The sequence below is a fragment of the Phascolarctos cinereus genome, unplaced genomic scaffold (assembly GCF_003287225.1).
Source record: "Phascolarctos cinereus isolate Bilbo 61053 unplaced genomic scaffold, phaCin_HiC Scaffold_4;HRSCAF=312, whole genome shotgun sequence".
NCBI lineage: Eukaryota > Metazoa > Chordata > Mammalia > Diprotodontia > Phascolarctidae > Phascolarctos > Phascolarctos cinereus.
In genome coordinates, this window is record NW_027555847.1 from 718,650,310 (window position 1) to 718,666,658 (window position 16,349).

General features: G+C 50.0%; 1 protein-coding gene across 2 annotated transcripts; it reads right to left on the reverse strand.

The window, feature by feature from the left end:
• Positions 1-7,153: 7,153 nt before the first annotated feature.
• On the reverse strand, positions 7,154-15,739 carry LIF (LIF interleukin 6 family cytokine). Of its 2 annotated transcripts, none has more exons than XM_020996697.2 (3): positions 15,562-15,739; positions 10,981-11,159; positions 7,154-8,681 (listed from the first exon to the last, which is right to left on the reverse strand). In XM_020996697.2, the coding sequence occupies exons 1-3, from the start codon at positions 15,578-15,580 to the stop codon at positions 8,271-8,273; spliced, it is 609 nt and encodes a 202-aa protein (XP_020852356.1). In that variant the 5' UTR covers positions 15,581-15,739; the 3' UTR covers positions 7,154-8,270. The 2 variants fall into 2 exon arrangements, with proteins under 2 accessions (XP_020852356.1, XP_020852355.1); XM_020996696.2 differs by lacking the exon at positions 15,562-15,739 and adding an exon at positions 15,132-15,357.
• Between the last annotated feature and the right edge of the window lie 610 nt (positions 15,740-16,349).

Here is a 16,349-nt window from a genome sequence, read left to right on the forward strand (position 1 = left end):
ATGAAGTATATGAGAGGCAGGGAATGCTGAAAGTCACATCATAGAGTCATATATAGCAAGAGCTGGAAAGACCTTAGATCACAGACTGTTAGAACAGGGAGGTGTCAGAGCTGGGAGGGGCCTGAGAGCAGGGGATGTCAGAGCTGGGAGGGGCCTGAGAACAGGGGATGTCAGAGCTGGGGGAACCTGCTTGGATTGGAAAGAACCTTTGACATCATCTAGTTCAGTTTCCTCATTTATAGATGAAGACCTTGGAGCCCAGGGAAATTAGATGATGTGTTGAAGGCCACACAGATGAGGTCAGAGCTGCTGACCTCATGCCAGGCTGCATGCCCAGGGCTAGATTTGGGGGTTGGGAGCAATGTGATGACTTCAAACAAGAAACTTGGCAGTGATTCCCTTTGTCACTTTCAGTAAGACTGTTAAGCAATATGTGTTCCTGTATCTAAAAATTGAAGTCCCATACACTTGTCCCCTGCATATGTCCTATGCTTTGGTTGTCCCATAAATAGATGTGTATGCATCCTTAGCCTCAAGAGGGTGGGTGGGGAGAGGAAGTCTATACCCCACATACACTCACTTGGACAGCAGGGTGCCCATTTTCCTGATGGGTGAGGATGTATTCTAGGCTCTGGATCACCTGACCCTCTCCATCACCATTGTTGATTCCATATTAGTGAATCCCTCCTGAATCTCTACAATCAAGGCCAACTCAAGAATATGTTCCTTTGCCCTTGCTATCTTAGGATCTAGATACAGTTCTCAGCCTGCCTCAGTTGCCTCATCTGTCAGGTGGGAAAAATAGCTGTCCTCACAGGGGGGTTACATAAATCAAGTGAGATAATCTAGGAGAAGGTACTTTGAAAGGTGTAAAGGAGGAATAGGTATAGCCTAGTAGCTCTATTGCTCTACTGTAGGCAGATGACTCTCCAACCCCTAAATCTAGCTCTTCAGTCCTTCAGCACCCACTTTCAATTGGGCAGCTCCATTTGCACGTCTCCTTGGCATCTCAGAATCAACGCCTTCCAAACAGAAATCATTGCATGTTTCGTGCCTGGTGAGGCACAACCATCCTTCTAGGCTCCCAGGTATGAAATCCTTAGAGGCCCAGAAGTGTCGGAATTTGGCCTCGAACTCAAGTTCTCCAGATCCAAATCTAGAACTGTTTCCATTCTACAGCATTGTTCAGTGATGGTGACCATAAGGACATTTTTTGGTAAAAGGGTGAAGTAGACATCTGAGGGTCTCTCCATCTCTTGTTTTTGAGGTCCTCAGGACCCTTATTTGCTTATTCATTCATTCAACAAACATTTATCAAGCACCCACTAGGTACGAAGCACAATGCTAGGAGCTGTCCATCCCCCATTTGGCATGACTCAAAGCTTTACGCCTCTTTGACCTCCCCTTCCCAAACAAACACACCCATCCTGTGTCCCACACACGGCTAATTTCTCCCCGCCCCCCAACTTACTGCTTCTTTGGCTCTAGAGAGACCCTTTGGCAACCTTTGAAACTAAGAGTATAAAAAGAACTTAATTCAACTTCAATATGCATTTATTAAGCACCTGCTATATACAGGGCCTTATGCTCAGCCCTGAAAACATAAAGATGACAAATTATATTCACTGCACTCAAGAAACTCTAACACAGGATCTTAGAGGTTAAGAGGAGCTTAGTGGTTAACTGTTTCAATCCCCCACTTCAACTACGGCCCCTTCATAGGGGCAGGGAACAAGCATTTATTAAGCACCTACAGTGTGCCAGGCACTGTGTGAAGTGCTTTACAAATATCACATCAATTGAACCTCACAACAACGCTGTGAGGTGCCCTGGCAGGGGGCCATTCACTTACTGCTTGAGCATGTCTATGGAGATGGAACTTGTACCCTCTTGAGGCCACCCGTTCCATTTTTCCAACCACTCTGATTCTAGAAGACCTTCCTTATATTCAGCTATAACTGGCCTCCCCTAGTTTCTGCCTATAGTTCTGTCCTTCAGAACAATACTGAGTACCTGCTCCTCCTTTCCACCAGCAAGCCCTTCAAATATTTGAAGGCAGTGATTATGTCTAGACTAAACCATTTTCTCAAAGTAATGGGCATTCTATTATTTAATATTCAAAGAATTCCAACAATGAAGATTTTAAGAAAGATACTTTTCTTCCTCTCCTCTCTCTTGTCATCTTCTTCCCTACCCTCCTCTTCCCTCTCATTCTCCAGGCTGAACATCCTCAGATTTCTTGGAGGATAGGGTTTCCAGCCCTCTCACTACCCTAGTCATCCTTCTTCTCCAGGCTGTTGATTTCCCCTCTGTGGCTGCCAAGTTCAGGATATCAAGTAATAGAGATGCACCACATTTGCCTGGAGAAAACTATGGCGTTCACTAAATAGCATATATAGGAAATTTGGTCTTTCAGCAGTCCTCCAGACAAGAAAGCCCAGAATGTAACCATAAGATCAGTCTGACAAGAGGGAGACGTTCCATTCAGCATTTAAGGAGTTCATCAATTTAGGAGGGTTTAGGGTACAGCTGAGGGCATAGAGTCACACACTCCAAACAGACACGGATACAGAAAGGCAGGCATTTGAGGGAGGGAGCAGCTTCAAGGAATGGGACCCTTGGCAGCAGATATGAGAGCTGACTTAAGAGAGTCAGGCCTGGCAAGCAGAAATCATTGTAGAGAAAAGCAGACTCTGGGAGCTCATCTGAGCAACCTAATTAGCAAAGATGCTGCACCCAAGGATAAGCTTTTGGGGGACTGGAAGAAAAGAGAAACTGCTGGCCCTTCAGTACCATTAGTACCAGTTAGTTGCCCTAGCCACATAGAATTATGTGTACCCTATCGCTACTGACTTCTAAATTTGTACTCATTCCTCATGTGGACACTGAGGGTATTTGTGGGAGAGTAGACCCCAGTTTTATATGGAGGGAGTATTTTGTAGATACTATTTTTCAATTGTGCCACCTAAGTAAATACCTTTTTTAAAGAGCTAATTATGTCTACTTAAAGAGCTAATTGTATCTACAGACTGATTGCTAATGGGGATCACACTGATGGGGGCTCACAAGCCACACTATTAGAAATGTATCACACTGTAGAAGCTGAAGTAGCAGCCACCCTTCAGGGACCCAATTCTTAAGAGTGAGGAAGAGTATCCCACATAATGCTCCATAAACAAACCATGTGGACATATTCATAGAAGAAAGATAAAAGAAGATGTGTGTCTGTTTCCCTATCAATCCCTGGTTCCTCTTTCTTTGTCTAGCCCAGAGAAATAAAGCCCTACATGTGACTGCTCTCAGAAGATGGACAATACAGACAGCCAAATTGCTGGCTAGCCCACAGGTGTTTGGACCACGAACTTTTAGACTGAGGCAGATGAAGGGAGCTAGATGCCCTGGCCTGAGGTGAGCAAATCCCAGATAACCTTTGAGAACGCCAATCACGAGCAGATCAGCTCCTCCTAAACACAAGGATTGGCAAGATTCCTTTGGAGTCAGGACCTGTACACATCAACTTTCATCAGCCACTCTGACCGGTCTCCCTTTACTCTCTGGGGGGAAGTGTCTGCATCACCTCCTTCCAAAGGACCCATGGAACGAAGCCTGATACATGAGATGTAAGTGGGACCAGGGCAGAGAACCAAGGGACTAGCATTTCCCTACCTAACACAAGCCAAGTTCCTCTCAGTTTCTGACTGCTGGGCCACACTGTTGGTGAACGTTGAGCTCAGCTAACACCAACGTCAACATCAGCTATGGAGCCATATAGAGCCAATGATTTCTGTCTCCGTTTCCCCCCTTCCCCTCTTCTTTTATCCTCTCCCCTCCTCCTCTTCTCTTCCTTTTTCTCTTTTCATCTCTTGTCTCCTCCCTTCTCCTCTCCTCTCTTCTCCTTTCCTCTTTTCTCTCCTTCTCATCTCTCCTCTCCCCTCATTTCTTCTCTTCTCCTCTCCTCTACCTCCCAAGGACCCAGAACATGCTCCGCCTCTCTGAAGTTTGCAAAGACACCAAGCCCATGCCCATTTTTCTCGGAATCACAGCATTTAAGGGCTGAAAGGAACCTTTGAGGTCATTAGTCGAGCCCACATCTGAGCAAGAGTCCTCTCTTGTCTCTACTGCAGACCTAGCACCCATGGCCCTCCAGCCTTGGCTTAAAGGTCCCCAGCAAAGGGGAACCAGAAGACAGTGGAGCCAGTGTGAACATAAAGAGCTGATGGTTCAGTTTTCAGTGTGAGCACTGACTCCGCTGAAATGTACAAATGTCACAGATCAGGATTTGATTTATTGGAGCATTGATTGTTTAGACTTTAAAAAGTGATGGAGAAAATGTTAATAATGCAAATTAAATTTAAAAGTGGCTCATGGGTATTTTTTTGAGAGAGAGAAATGTTTTGTACATTTGACAAATTTTAAATGTCTTATACCCTTACCAGGGCACTCAACTCTTTCCCGAGACAGCCCATTCCACTTTGAGATCACTCTAAATATTGGGATGGTTTTCCTAGCATCAACTTAAATTTGCATCTTTGTGACTCCTCCTGCCTCAGTGACCCTTTGGCCCAGTGAGGCCAGAGGGCTGACACCCAATCTCCTTTCCACGGGATGACCCTACACATGCAATCGGACAGCAATCATAGACCTTTGATTTAGAGCTGGCAGAGACCTCCCAGGCCATCTTATCCAACTCCTTCATTTTACGGAAGAGGACACTGAGGCTCAGTCAGGGAAGGGAAGTCACTTGCTCAAGGTTACCTAGACAGCAAACTGCCAAACTGAGTCTAAGCCAGTCCTCCAAACTCATCAGCATCCCATGTGGTCTGCCTCTCAGACACATTCTTCCGGGGTTCTCTCTCCTCTAGGCAATCATCTCCCCCTTAAATCCAAAGCCACCCCCAACCCTTCCCAATCACACCAATTCACAAGGGACAGAAGAGAGATTTTTGTGAGCAATCTCCTTTTATTAATTTGTTCTTTTTTTCTTTCTTTTTTTAAAAAAAAGAAGTATTCATTTTGGTATAAAAAAATAAATATTTTAAATATAAGACTAAATAAATAAAAAATAATTTGTCAATATGAAACATTTCCACAGGGTACATTCATCAAACAGGAGTTTCTCCAAGGTCAAGATCATTCTGGTAGAAATAGGTGGATGGAAAAGACTTTAAAAAGATGACTTTGTGGTAAGTGCTATGGGCAAGCCTCTTCCAGGCACAAGACATAAGACTAGGACCCTGTCAGGGTAGGGGAGTGGGTGTGCGGCTATAAAGGATAGGCATTGGTACCAATGGGGAGAGGGGAATGGTAGGCTGATCCCCACTTCCAGAAATCCATCTGCCACCCTGTCTAAGCCCCTGGGCTACAATGGGGGAATGGTCAAGAGTCCAGCTGGGTGGGGGTAAAGGTTGATGCAAATGGGGGCAGATGGGTTGGGAGGGGGAACAGGAAAACATAGAAAGCTGTGGAAGCTGCAAGCACTAGGGCTAACAGATTCAGCATGAGGACTTCTGGCCTTAAAGAGTTCATGTCTCTTATGATTGCCTAGCTGGGAGAAGCTAGCCCCTGTCCCATCTGAGCCTGGGCTGGGGTGGGAGATGGATGGGGGAGCAGGGTCTGGGAAAAGGCACTTTCATTGGATTCAAGAATATAGAAAATGTCACCATACAAAGAATGAGTGGGGCCCAGGAAGGCTCAGAAGACAGAGGTGGGACAAAGTCCTGGGGTTTCCCTAAGCCTTGGTTCTACCATTAGAGCTAGAAATCTCCAGCTCTCCAATATTCTGTGCCCCACCCCCCACTTCCCACCACCAGCCATGGAACCTGCCACATGGGTGGGGGCTGGTAAAGTGCTTAGAGATATTCAGAGGAAGGTACAAGTAAGTGCAAAATTATCACAACCATTTTTCATACAGGCAACTCATTCCCCACCGTCCCCCCCTCCCCCCCAGTTCAGGAGAAAATTTTTAAAAAAATCCTCATAGCAGCTGCTCCCACTCTGCTTCCTCCTCACCTCATGGGTCTCAACTCCTCCTCCCCCAGTGCCTAGCACAGGATTCTGTACACAGTAGGTGCCTAATATATGCTTTCTGAATTGAGCTGAATCCGAATCCAGGCATGGTGTAGGCTGGGAAGACGACATAACATCTTTATCAGTGCTGAGGCCCTGGGGTAGGACAGAAGGGCCTTCCTTCCGCCCCACCCCACCACTCCTTTCCTCCACCCCCAAATGGGGAGAAAGCTCAGTCCTCTTTTTGCTGCCACAGAAGGGACAGATATCTCTCAGTCTGGGAGGCCAGGAAAAAGAGGGGCTGGCATGGATGACCTAGGGAGAGCCCGGCTGCTCTGACCTTGGGGCTCTCAGGCTTGCTCAGGGCCCAGATAATGAAAGGTCTCAGAGGGGGGATTCTTAACAGAAAAGGGCCTGGGGCAGGCAGTGACCCCGAAGTTGCCCTCCACATCATGGAAGGTCAGCTTCAATCTAGGGGGGGCCTAGGAAGTTCCAGAGGTGCCCTCAAGTTCCACATTTGTTCTGGGTGTCTCCCAACGCCCTCTGTGTAACTTGGACCTCTGGCCAGAGTCACAACAACCAAATTTCAGATAAGGCTTAAAGAGACCAAGGGCCCGCCCTAGGCCCTTCATCCTCACTATCTTTTGGATAGCCTAGAAGTTGGGCCAAAAGCACCTGCAGTGGCAGTGGTCTAGAACAAATGCTCAGAGCCGTTCACCAAGGCCTTCGGTCCCAGCCACGCGGCGCCTTCTCAGATACCAAACTTGATTCACAAGCAGTTCTCAGGTCCAAATCTTGCCTCCTCTTCAGCCCAGAATAATATATATATATATATATATATTATATATATATATATATATATATATATATATATATATATATATATATATTGTTGCTGCTAGGGGAAGGGCATTAACTTTGACAGGAAAAAGCACCAATAAATTAATATAAATAGAAAAAACACAAATAAATAGACAATCACCTCGGGGTAGACACTGGGGGTGTTGGGCCTGGCTAGATCTCAGATCCAGCCGGGCCAAATGTCGTCCAGTGACCTCATGGTCCTCTCCCGTGCCCTGCCGACTCTAGAACGCAGTTCTTTCTAGCCCTGGTCCCCGCCCCCTCCCCAGCCCTTCCCCCCACCCCACTCCTGCTCTCTCTGCAGTCCTTGTATGACGTGGTGTGGGCTCAGGCAGGCCAACCTGAAACCACACGGCGTCTTCTCTCTCTCTCCTGGCTCCAGCGCCCTGTCCAGGCCTGGGCCTGTGAGCTCTCTGGGCTACTTCTCCTGGCCTGTCAATCCTTAGGATCCCAGACACTCCTCAGAGACCAGCCAGTCCAACCAGCTAGTTCATCTTACAGCTGAGGAAACTGAGCCCCAGAGAGGTGAAGGTGTTAAGGTTAGGGTCTTCTCCAGAGAGAAGAAGACACAGCTTGGTAATCAGCAGAGGTGAATTTGAACCCAGACCACTGAACCCTTCAAATCTCCTGCTCTATCCACCGTACCACACTCCCTTAGGCCCCCACACCTCTCAACCATCACTGAGAACCCCCTGACCCCTATCACTTCACACTGAAAGAGCTGGAAAGGCAGGGATGGGGGATGGGCTGGCTCATCCCCCCTCCCTGACCCTCCCGAGCTCTAGGTAAGAGGCAGGGCTGAGGGGCTGAGGGGAAAGGCAGTGAATCCACAGGGCTTTCCTTCATCAAAAGCTTCCTTCACCTCTATTCCTCAAAGTACCTTTTGCCAGTACTTACTTCTCCCTCCCTAGAGGGGCGCTGCCTCTCTCAAAGGAGCGGAGCCCTCCTCTGGCACCAAGAATGTCCCCAGATCATCAGAGATTCTGACAACCGTGCCAGCCACCAGGGCCTTCCACTGAGCTGCCTGGATCCTTTCCCATAGAGATTCCTTTCCCAACGTGCACTGACCAGAAGCCCCAGCCCACCTGACACCAGCTTTACCACCCATCACTCCAGATCCAGGGACGGAAATTCTGCCTCTCTTCTTACTACCCGCTGGAGACAGACTCCCACCCCTTGAGAATGGCACAGGCTAACTGGGCATGATGATCTGACCTGCAGACCACCAAAGGGACCTGGAGGACCCCCAGAGAGTGCCCCAGACCAAGCTTTGGGAGCTGTGCTTTCCCAGGTCTGAGTCACTCTTGGGAATCCTTAGGCCTAGACCCCTGTTTGGAGATCTCTCTTAAGTCCAGTCGAGAGCCCCCCCCAAGTCAAGGCACCCCTCGAGATTCCCAGGATGCCTAGAAGGCCTGGGCCACCAGAGAAATGACCTGCTTGTATTTCCCTAACAAATGGCAGCCCAGCTTCTTCTTCTGGAAGGTGTCCTTGGTGGAGGTATCAGGACCGTAGGAGACAGAGACGTGGGCCACGTGGTACTTCTTGCACAGACGACAGGTCAGGTTGTTAAGCAGCCCCCTCATCACGGCCGTGGTTATGTTCAGCTGGCTGAGGAGGGGCAGGGCGCCGGGGTTGAGGGCCCTCTGGTCCCGGGTGATGTTACCCAATGAGGCGTTGAGGTAGGCTATGATCCGGTATAGCTCCACCAGCTTCTCCTTGTCCGTGCCATTAGCGTGGAAGGGCGGGAAGTCCGTCACATTGGGATTACACAGTTTGTCTAGGTTGGTCTGGAACGGATCCCCCTGAGCCTTGTACTGGGGCACAGAGAAAAACACAAGGGTTAGCCAACAGTGGGGATGGAGGGGCATGGCAATTACTTGGAGCGGGGAGGCTGGTGAATAAGGTCTTTGCTGATTCTGGAACGCTTCAACCAAAGAGTGATGTGGAAAAGGCTCATGGCCAGAGAGGGCCCGGCTAGAGAGAGCGGAGGGTCCCCCTGGCGCCGGAGGCTACACTTCTGGGACAAGGACAGAGACCGGGGCCACTGGGCTACAGGGGAAAGTATTCAGCCGTTCCTAGACTCAGGGAATGTCAGAGCTGGGAGGAACCTTTGAAGAGAGAAAGACAGAGGAGGGAAGGAGCTTAGAACGGAGAATGTCAGAGCTGGAAGAAGAGTCTAGAACAAAGAATGCCAGAGCTAGAAGGGACCTTAGAGACAGGATCTTCAGCAAGGTCCATGAACTTCTTTTTTTAATTTTAGTTGCTGTGTTTTACTAGAACTTTCTTCCTTTGAATGCCTCTCTATTTCATGCACTTAAAAACATTCTTCTTAGAAAGGGTCTTTATTAGGCTTCACTAAACAGCCAGAGGGACCATTACACACAAAAAGGTGAAGAGCCCCTGATCTCCCCCAGCTCCCTCCCTGTGCAGAGGAAGAAACTGAGGCACGTGACCGGGAAGTGACTTGATCAGCCAGTGAGTTCCTGGCAGAGGAAGGAGGGAGCCTGCACCTCCCGCCTCTTCCCCCCCCCCCTTGAGGCTGCCTTCCCTGACCTGCCTGCGTCATAAGGGGGTTTGGAGGATCAAATCGCACCCTGGCCGTGCAAGTGCTCTGGAAAGTCTCTGAAGGTTACCCAGATGTGAGGGCCCTTCAGTGCAGCCTTTGTACCCTGGAGGAGACAAAGGAAGGGGGAGATTCAAAAGCAGCACAGTCCAAGCCTCTGCACTGGGAAGAAAGGGTTCTAGGTCTCCAGCCCAACTCTCCAATGGCCAGCTGTGTGACCTCTCACTTCTGCGCCTCAGTTTCCCCATCAGTAATATGAAGAATTTGGACAAGCTGTTGTCCAAGGGCTCTTGGAAGCCTAGCATTCACACTTGGCCTGAGTGTGCGCGCGCGCGCGCACACACACACACACACACACACACACACACACACACACACACACATAAGCACTCACTTTCCCTTTTACACGGCTCCTAGCTGTGTCTCTCCTACATACAGCCACCCACAGAATGTTATCCATCTCACACACTGCCTCATTATCTAGTCCAGATCTCTGTTTCCCTTTGCCTCTCCGTTACTGTCCATCTCTCTGTATCTCTCAGCCTTTCTCCATCTCTCTGTTACTCTCCCTCCCTCTTGGTAGAACAGGAAGTAGACCAGGAACACAGGGGCACAGAATCTGAGCCCTCAAAGGGACTTCAGAGGCCCCTGAGTCCAATACCTCCAACCACTGGGCATCCAGCCTCTACTTGGAGACTTCCAGGATGGCAGCCAGCTTTCAGAGGAGAGAGCCATAGGCTAGGCTCCATACCTAGTCTGGCCGCTGACTTGTTCTTGCCATAGGACAGAAGCAAGAGGTGGAAGGTGCGGTAATAACTTCAGCTCCATGTCAGGAAAACCTTCCTAGCAACAGGAGCTGTCTCAAAGTGGGCTGGGCTTGGTAAAGTAGTGAGCTCCCCATCACTGGAGGTCTTCAAGCAGAGGCTGGAGCAATCCTTATAATGTTAGTCGGTCAGGTCTGGGTTGGACTGGGTAGCCATTGAGGTCTCTGTCAACCCGTGATTTTATGGCTTTGGGCAAATCCCTTCAGTCTTGGTCTCAGTTTCTTCATATGTAAAATGACCTAAATTTGACCTAAATTTCTCAAGTCTATTCCAGCTCTGAGGGTCAAGGATTCTGTCTCTGCTGCTTTCTGGCTGCCTCTGTCTTTGTCTCTGTCTCTTTCCCTCTCCCTCTCCCTCTCTCCCTTCTTGTTGGATTCAGCTCCAACCATCAGGAAGCCTCCCCTTACACAAGTCTCCCCTGTGCCCCTCAGGGCAGTCCCTCTAACATCCTCTCTAGCTGCCAGGTTGAGCCTTTTCCTACCACATTCCAGTCTCATGTGCTAAGGCATGTACATGAGAGTGGGGGAGGGGGGCAGCAACGTGCCCTGGTCTAGACCCGGGCTGTTGTTTCTGTTTTCCCTGAAGCTCCCCCCTCCCAGGTATCTAGGTCACCACCCTCAATGGGGACTTGCTGGCAGACAGACCAACTTCCTGGCCTGGCCAGCTGGTTTTGAAGGAAGCCCCAGGTCGGGGCTGAAGGCAGGGAGTGTGGATGGGGTCACTCACATAATAGGTGAAGAGTTCCGGGGCGCTGTTATTGAGCTGATTCAGCTGGTTCCGGATCTGGAACGTGAGGTTGCCTTGGCACTGATGGCGCATTTCGCATTTGGGATCATCGGGGGTGATGGGCAGGGGGCTCCCGGCCCCATGTTTCCAGTGCAGAACCAGCAGCAGGGGCATAACTCCTGGAAACAGGTGGGGAGGGGTCTGTGAGTGGGAGGGCTTGCAAGGATCTGTGGCTTAATCTCCAGGTCAGCTGGGATGGGGAAGGGAGGGCTACGGCAGGGATGGAGGCTCACTGATGATAATAGTCCCAGGAATGACCTTCACTCATGCTCCAGAGGGAGACGAAGTTCCCTATGACAGCCCTATTAGGTCAGCAGGGCAAGAATTCTCATCCTCATTTTCAGATCTGAAAACCGAGGCTCAGACGAGGAAGCTGCTCACCGAGCTCATAGAGCCGGGGTAGGATGGGGGTGTGCCTCGACTCTCTCCACCTCTTTGCTGCTCCCTCCAGCTGTTTCACTGCCTCTGTCTCTATCCTACTCCATCATTCTCTCTCCAGCTCTCTTTCCCTTTCTGATACTGCATACTTCTTTCCCTCCTCTCTTTATTCCTGGGATCCCAGGTTAAGAAAAGAAAAGAAGGGTGCTTAGAAGCCATCAAGTTCTAGGATACCAGACCTAGGATAGAAGGGACCTCAGAGGTCATCTAGTCCATGCACTCTCATTTTACAGATGAGTAAACTGAGGTCAGAGAATAAGGTGATTGCTCAAAGTCACATATTGTCAGAGGGAGGATTTAAACCCAGGACCTCTGACTCCAAACCCAGTACTCAGGGGACTGTGCCACACTGCTCTGTCCCTCTCTGTCTCTGGATCATCTCAGAAACTGACTAGCTGTGTGATCTAAGCATCTGTAAAATGGGTGTAACATGCCTTACAGAGTTATGGTGAGGGTTAAATGAGATAGGTAACTAAGTATCTTGCAAACCTCAAGACCGTATGGATATATCAATGGTGTTACCATTGCTTTTGATTTCGTCCTAGGACCAGGGAAACTGAGGAGGGAAGGCAGAGACAAGAAAGGGGAGTGGCACCTGTCAGAGGCTGGCCCTGGGAAGAAGGCAGAGGGCTGCCTGACTCTACCAAATCCCAACCTCTGGCCACAGGGCTTTAAAGTAAAAGAAAAGTCCCCAGATTCATTGCCTCCAGCCAGTGCCAGCCCTTGAACTCCTCAATGTCTCCTGAGGTCATCTGCCCATCAAACACTTGCTCCAGACCCTCCCTCCATCTCTCTAACCCCACCCTGCTTCCACATGGGCAGACGATCACGTGGTAGATAGAGCTGAGAGTCAAGAAGAGTTGAGTTCAAATCCTGTTTCAGAATTCCTAGCTGTGTGACCCCAGGCAAATGGCTTAACCTCAGTTCCCTCATCTGTAGAAATGGGATAATAAGAATGCTTGCTTCCTAGGGTTGGTATAAGGATACAATGAAATCATATTTGTAAAATGTTTACACACCTTAAGGTGCAATACAAATGCTGGCTATTATCATCATGTCATTATAATTATTATAGTTACTATGTAACTCAAGCCTATTTCTCTAACTCTGTCCCCAGCCAAGCCAGCATGGTGTGGAGAAAAGGGCTCTGGGTTTGAAGTTAGATGAGCTGGCTTGGAATCCCAGCTCTGTCACTTACAACCTGTGTGATCTCAGACAAGTCATTAAGCTTTTCTATGCCTTCATCTGTAAATGGGGGGGGGGTGTTTAAACTCAGTGGCTCTCCAATTCTGTGTCTATGATTCATGTTCCCCTAAACATCCACCTTACTTTGCTGCCCCAGTCCTGTCTCTTAATCAATCAATCAATCAATCAAATAGCATTGATTAAGTGCCTACTATGTGACAGGCTAATCCCAATTCTCAGAGTTTATACTCTCTCTTACCCATTTCCTCACAGCTCTGCCCACAATCCCACACACCTATCCTGTCCCTTTCAGCTTCATCTCTTCACCCTATCTCTCCAAAGAGAGTCCCCCAAGTCTAGGATTCCCTTCTCCCCCTAATCTATAGTTATAGTTATAGGTTTAGAGCTAATTGAGACCCTAACTCCCTCCTTTTACAGAGGAGGGAACTGAGACTCTCAAGAAGTAAAAAGACTTGTCCAGGGCCACACAGCTAGGAAGTAAATTTACAAAGCAAGTTTCCTCTGATTCAAAATCCAGAGTTCTTTCCTCTGTACCACATTCCCTCCTCCCCCTCCCCCGACAGGGGCCCTGGCACCAAATAATCCTAGGCTAGTCCCTTCCTTGGGGATGGGAGGATGGAGTTCAACAAGGAGGTTTTTATCCTCTGAGTCAAGGCTGGGAGGGTCTGAGGGGGTCCTACTTGCCCTGGGGGGGGGAGGGGAGGGCATCAGGGAGGAGGTAGAGGAAATGTTGCAATAATGAAAGGGAAAGGTTGCAGGAAGTAGATCTGTGGGGGAGGCAGAACAGAGAAAGGTAACCATGAGGGCTGTTGGGACCTGTCCACGGAAGCTCTGGGCCTGTGGCTGTCCAGCAGCTGGAGGGCTGGACCACATCATTCCCCGCCCCCATGCAGCCCTGGGCCTGGGGGATTGCTGCTCTGCTCTGTTCCATCCTCCCTGGATGGCCACCCCCAGCCCCTCTGAGTCACCCAGACCTGCCCCCACTGCTTCCCGGACCCCTTCCCCTGAGGCCTTCCAGATTAGCTAAGCTTCATTCAGCCCAGAGAGTGAGACAAGTGCAAAGGGAGGGAGGTGAGCCCACAGTCATCCCAGGCTTGGGTATTATTAAACCCTGAGATAGGGACAGAGCGGTGACCCGCCCATCTGCCTGCTAGAGGAATAAGAGTTTCTTAGTGAAAATCTGAATTTATGCCGCCCCTCTTCCCACCCCCTAGGAGTTAGGAGAGCATCTCAGAGTGTCAGAGTTGCAAAGGACCTCCGAGACAGTGACTAGAGAGAAACTGAGGCCCAGAAAGGTAAAAAAGATGGCAGAGCTGGCATGTCACCCCAAGTCTTCAGATTTTTCATCACAGAGCCAGCCTGGGATTCCCACCCTTCATCATCCCATCCCTGCCTCCCCGCAAAGCATTTGGGGCAGGAAGAGAGTCCAGGATTATGATATGGGTGTTTGCGTTATTTCTGGTCTCAGCATGGCACAGTGGACAGAGGACTAACTTCTAAGCTAAGTAGACCTGGGTTCAAGTCCTGACTCTGACACATACTGGCTATGTGACCCTGACAAAGTCATTCATCCCTTCACTACTCTGGGCTCAACACTCCAAACTGCAGAGAAACTCCAGTCTGCATTGGTATGTTTTCTCACCAGGGAACTCCCTACACCAGTGAAATCACATGTGCAGTCTCCATCCTAACCACCCTTATCTTCTCTCCCCACTCCCACCTGCTTAGATTTTCCTCCTACCCCCAGGCAGAGTGGAGGAGGCTTGTAAAGTACTCCCCCCCACACCCCAAACACACACTTGTTCCCCAAGCACTCAGCACAAACCACTGGCTCTCTGCCCTCTGCCAACCAACTCACCCCTGCCAGCGTCCTGCAAACACTCTCAGTCGGGGAGAAGGAAGCGGGGAATCAGAAAAACTGCCCATTGGACTCCAGAGTCCTTACAGGGGTACAGCTTCCCAGAGGGAGAGCAAAGTGGAGTTAGAGGAAGCTGAGGGGACGGGACAGAGGCAAACAGCACCAGAGAGAGACAGTGAATAGAGGGATGGATGAATGAGTGAGTGAATGAATGAATGAATGAAATGAGAGAAAGTGATTGAAGGGAGAAGAAAATAAATTACAGATATGGAAGGGGAAAAAAGTGAGAAGAAATAGGAAGTGGGAAAGAAAGATGAAGAAAAAGAAAAGTAAGAAGGTTTAAAAAAAGGAGAGAGAGATAGAAGAGACAGAGAGATATGAGAGAGAGAGAGAGAGAGAGAGAGATTGAGAGAGAGAGAGAGAGAGAGAGAGAGAGAGAGAAAGAGAGAGAGAGAGAGAGATTGAGGCGGGCGCACGAAGAGCCGGGTGGGTGGGAGGCATAGAGTGAGGAAGCGCTGGAGAAGGAAGGAAGAGCGAAGGCAGGAAAGGAGCCGGAGCGCTGGTCGGGACTCTCCCGGCGCTGGCAAACCTGCTTTCAGTGGCCGCTCAGTCCTGGAAAGCCCAGGCGCGCCGCTCTCTGCCGCCTCCTCCTCCTCGTCCTCCGGATGCTGGAGTGGCGGGCGCCAGGGAGCCATGTGCAGGGCCAGGGGAGCTCCCTGCAGCGGCTCACTCTCCCCGCTCTCCTCCTCCCCGCCACCAGCGCCCAGCCCCGCAGGTTGGCTCCGCGAGCTTCTCCTGGCCGGCAGATTGGGCGGGCGAGCTGCCTGTCTGTCTGTCTGCAGGGGTGGGTGGGTTCTCTCTCTCTCTCTCTCTCTCTCTCTCTCTCTCTCTCTCTCTCTTCTCTCTCTCTCTCTCTCTCTCTCTCTCTCCCCCCCCCCTCCACCGCACCCCCACCCAAGCACCAAGTCAGGAGAAGCCCCACGGAGTTGGGGACGGGACGGGCGGGGTGTTGCATTTACCTGCGGCCAAGACCTTCATTGTGGGCCGGACTTGAAGTCGGGAGGGACCTAGTGGAGACTGAGTTTATGTTGACAGGGGTGTTTGCAGAAATTCATGCTCGAACGGGACTTGGCCTGGTTTATATACGGGAGCCTATGTTGTAAGACAGAGAAAAAGCTATATTTAGCCACTCAAAAGGATACCCAATTCAGGAAGTTGTTTGAGGTGCATCATAGTTGTGGAAATTATGAATGGGACTAGAGTGAAAGTGAGGGGGGGGGCCTCGAGAAGGGGGCGGGGGGGCGGGGAAAGGAGCCTTTTTTTCTTTCTCTCTTCTAAGAATTTTTTTGTGATCGAATTATAATGGTCTTCCAAAAAAACCAACAGCCAGCCTGTGGCTCATTTTTCTGAATTGTTTGAAATTGAGGTAGGGGGTGGGAAGATATCCCTCCCCACAAAGCAGGGTCCTAAGACCCATTTCCCTGAAAAAGGACTGTGAAACTCAGAGAAACTTCCTGACTCACCTGGAAGGGAGGGAAGTAGAGCAAAGGGACCGGCAAGGCTGGTGGGTGGCAGGCGGTGAGGGTAGGAGACTGACCCTTGACTTCCCTGGGACCCTGCGGGATGGGGCAGTCTTGGAGTGTGCTAGCTGGTACAGGAGGCAGTAGGACCCCTGGCACCCCCCCCCCATTCACCGAGGATTACTACAGTGGGGAATCTGACACTTGACTGTCACCCGGTGCCAGCCCTTGGCAAAAGGGTGTTGTCAAGTGGAGAGACTGTTGATGGCTGGGATAGGTGTGGAGAG

What these genes read in the sequence shown, in the direction of transcription:
- LIF (XM_020996696.2), bottom strand. Translation starts at nt 15,237, where the DNA reads ATGGCTCCCTGGCGCCCGCCACTCCAGCATCCGGAGGACGAGGAGGAG. An exon ending in TGAGCGGCCACTGAAAGCAG is followed by an intron (nt 11,160 to 15,131) that starts GTTTGCCAGCGC and finishes ACCTGTTTCCAG; the next exon opens with GAGTTATGCCCCTGCTGCTG. An exon ending in CGGAACTCTTCACCTATTAT is followed by an intron (nt 8,682 to 10,980) that starts GTGAGTGACCCC and finishes TCTGTGCCCCAG; the next exon opens with TACAAGGCTCAGGGGGATCC.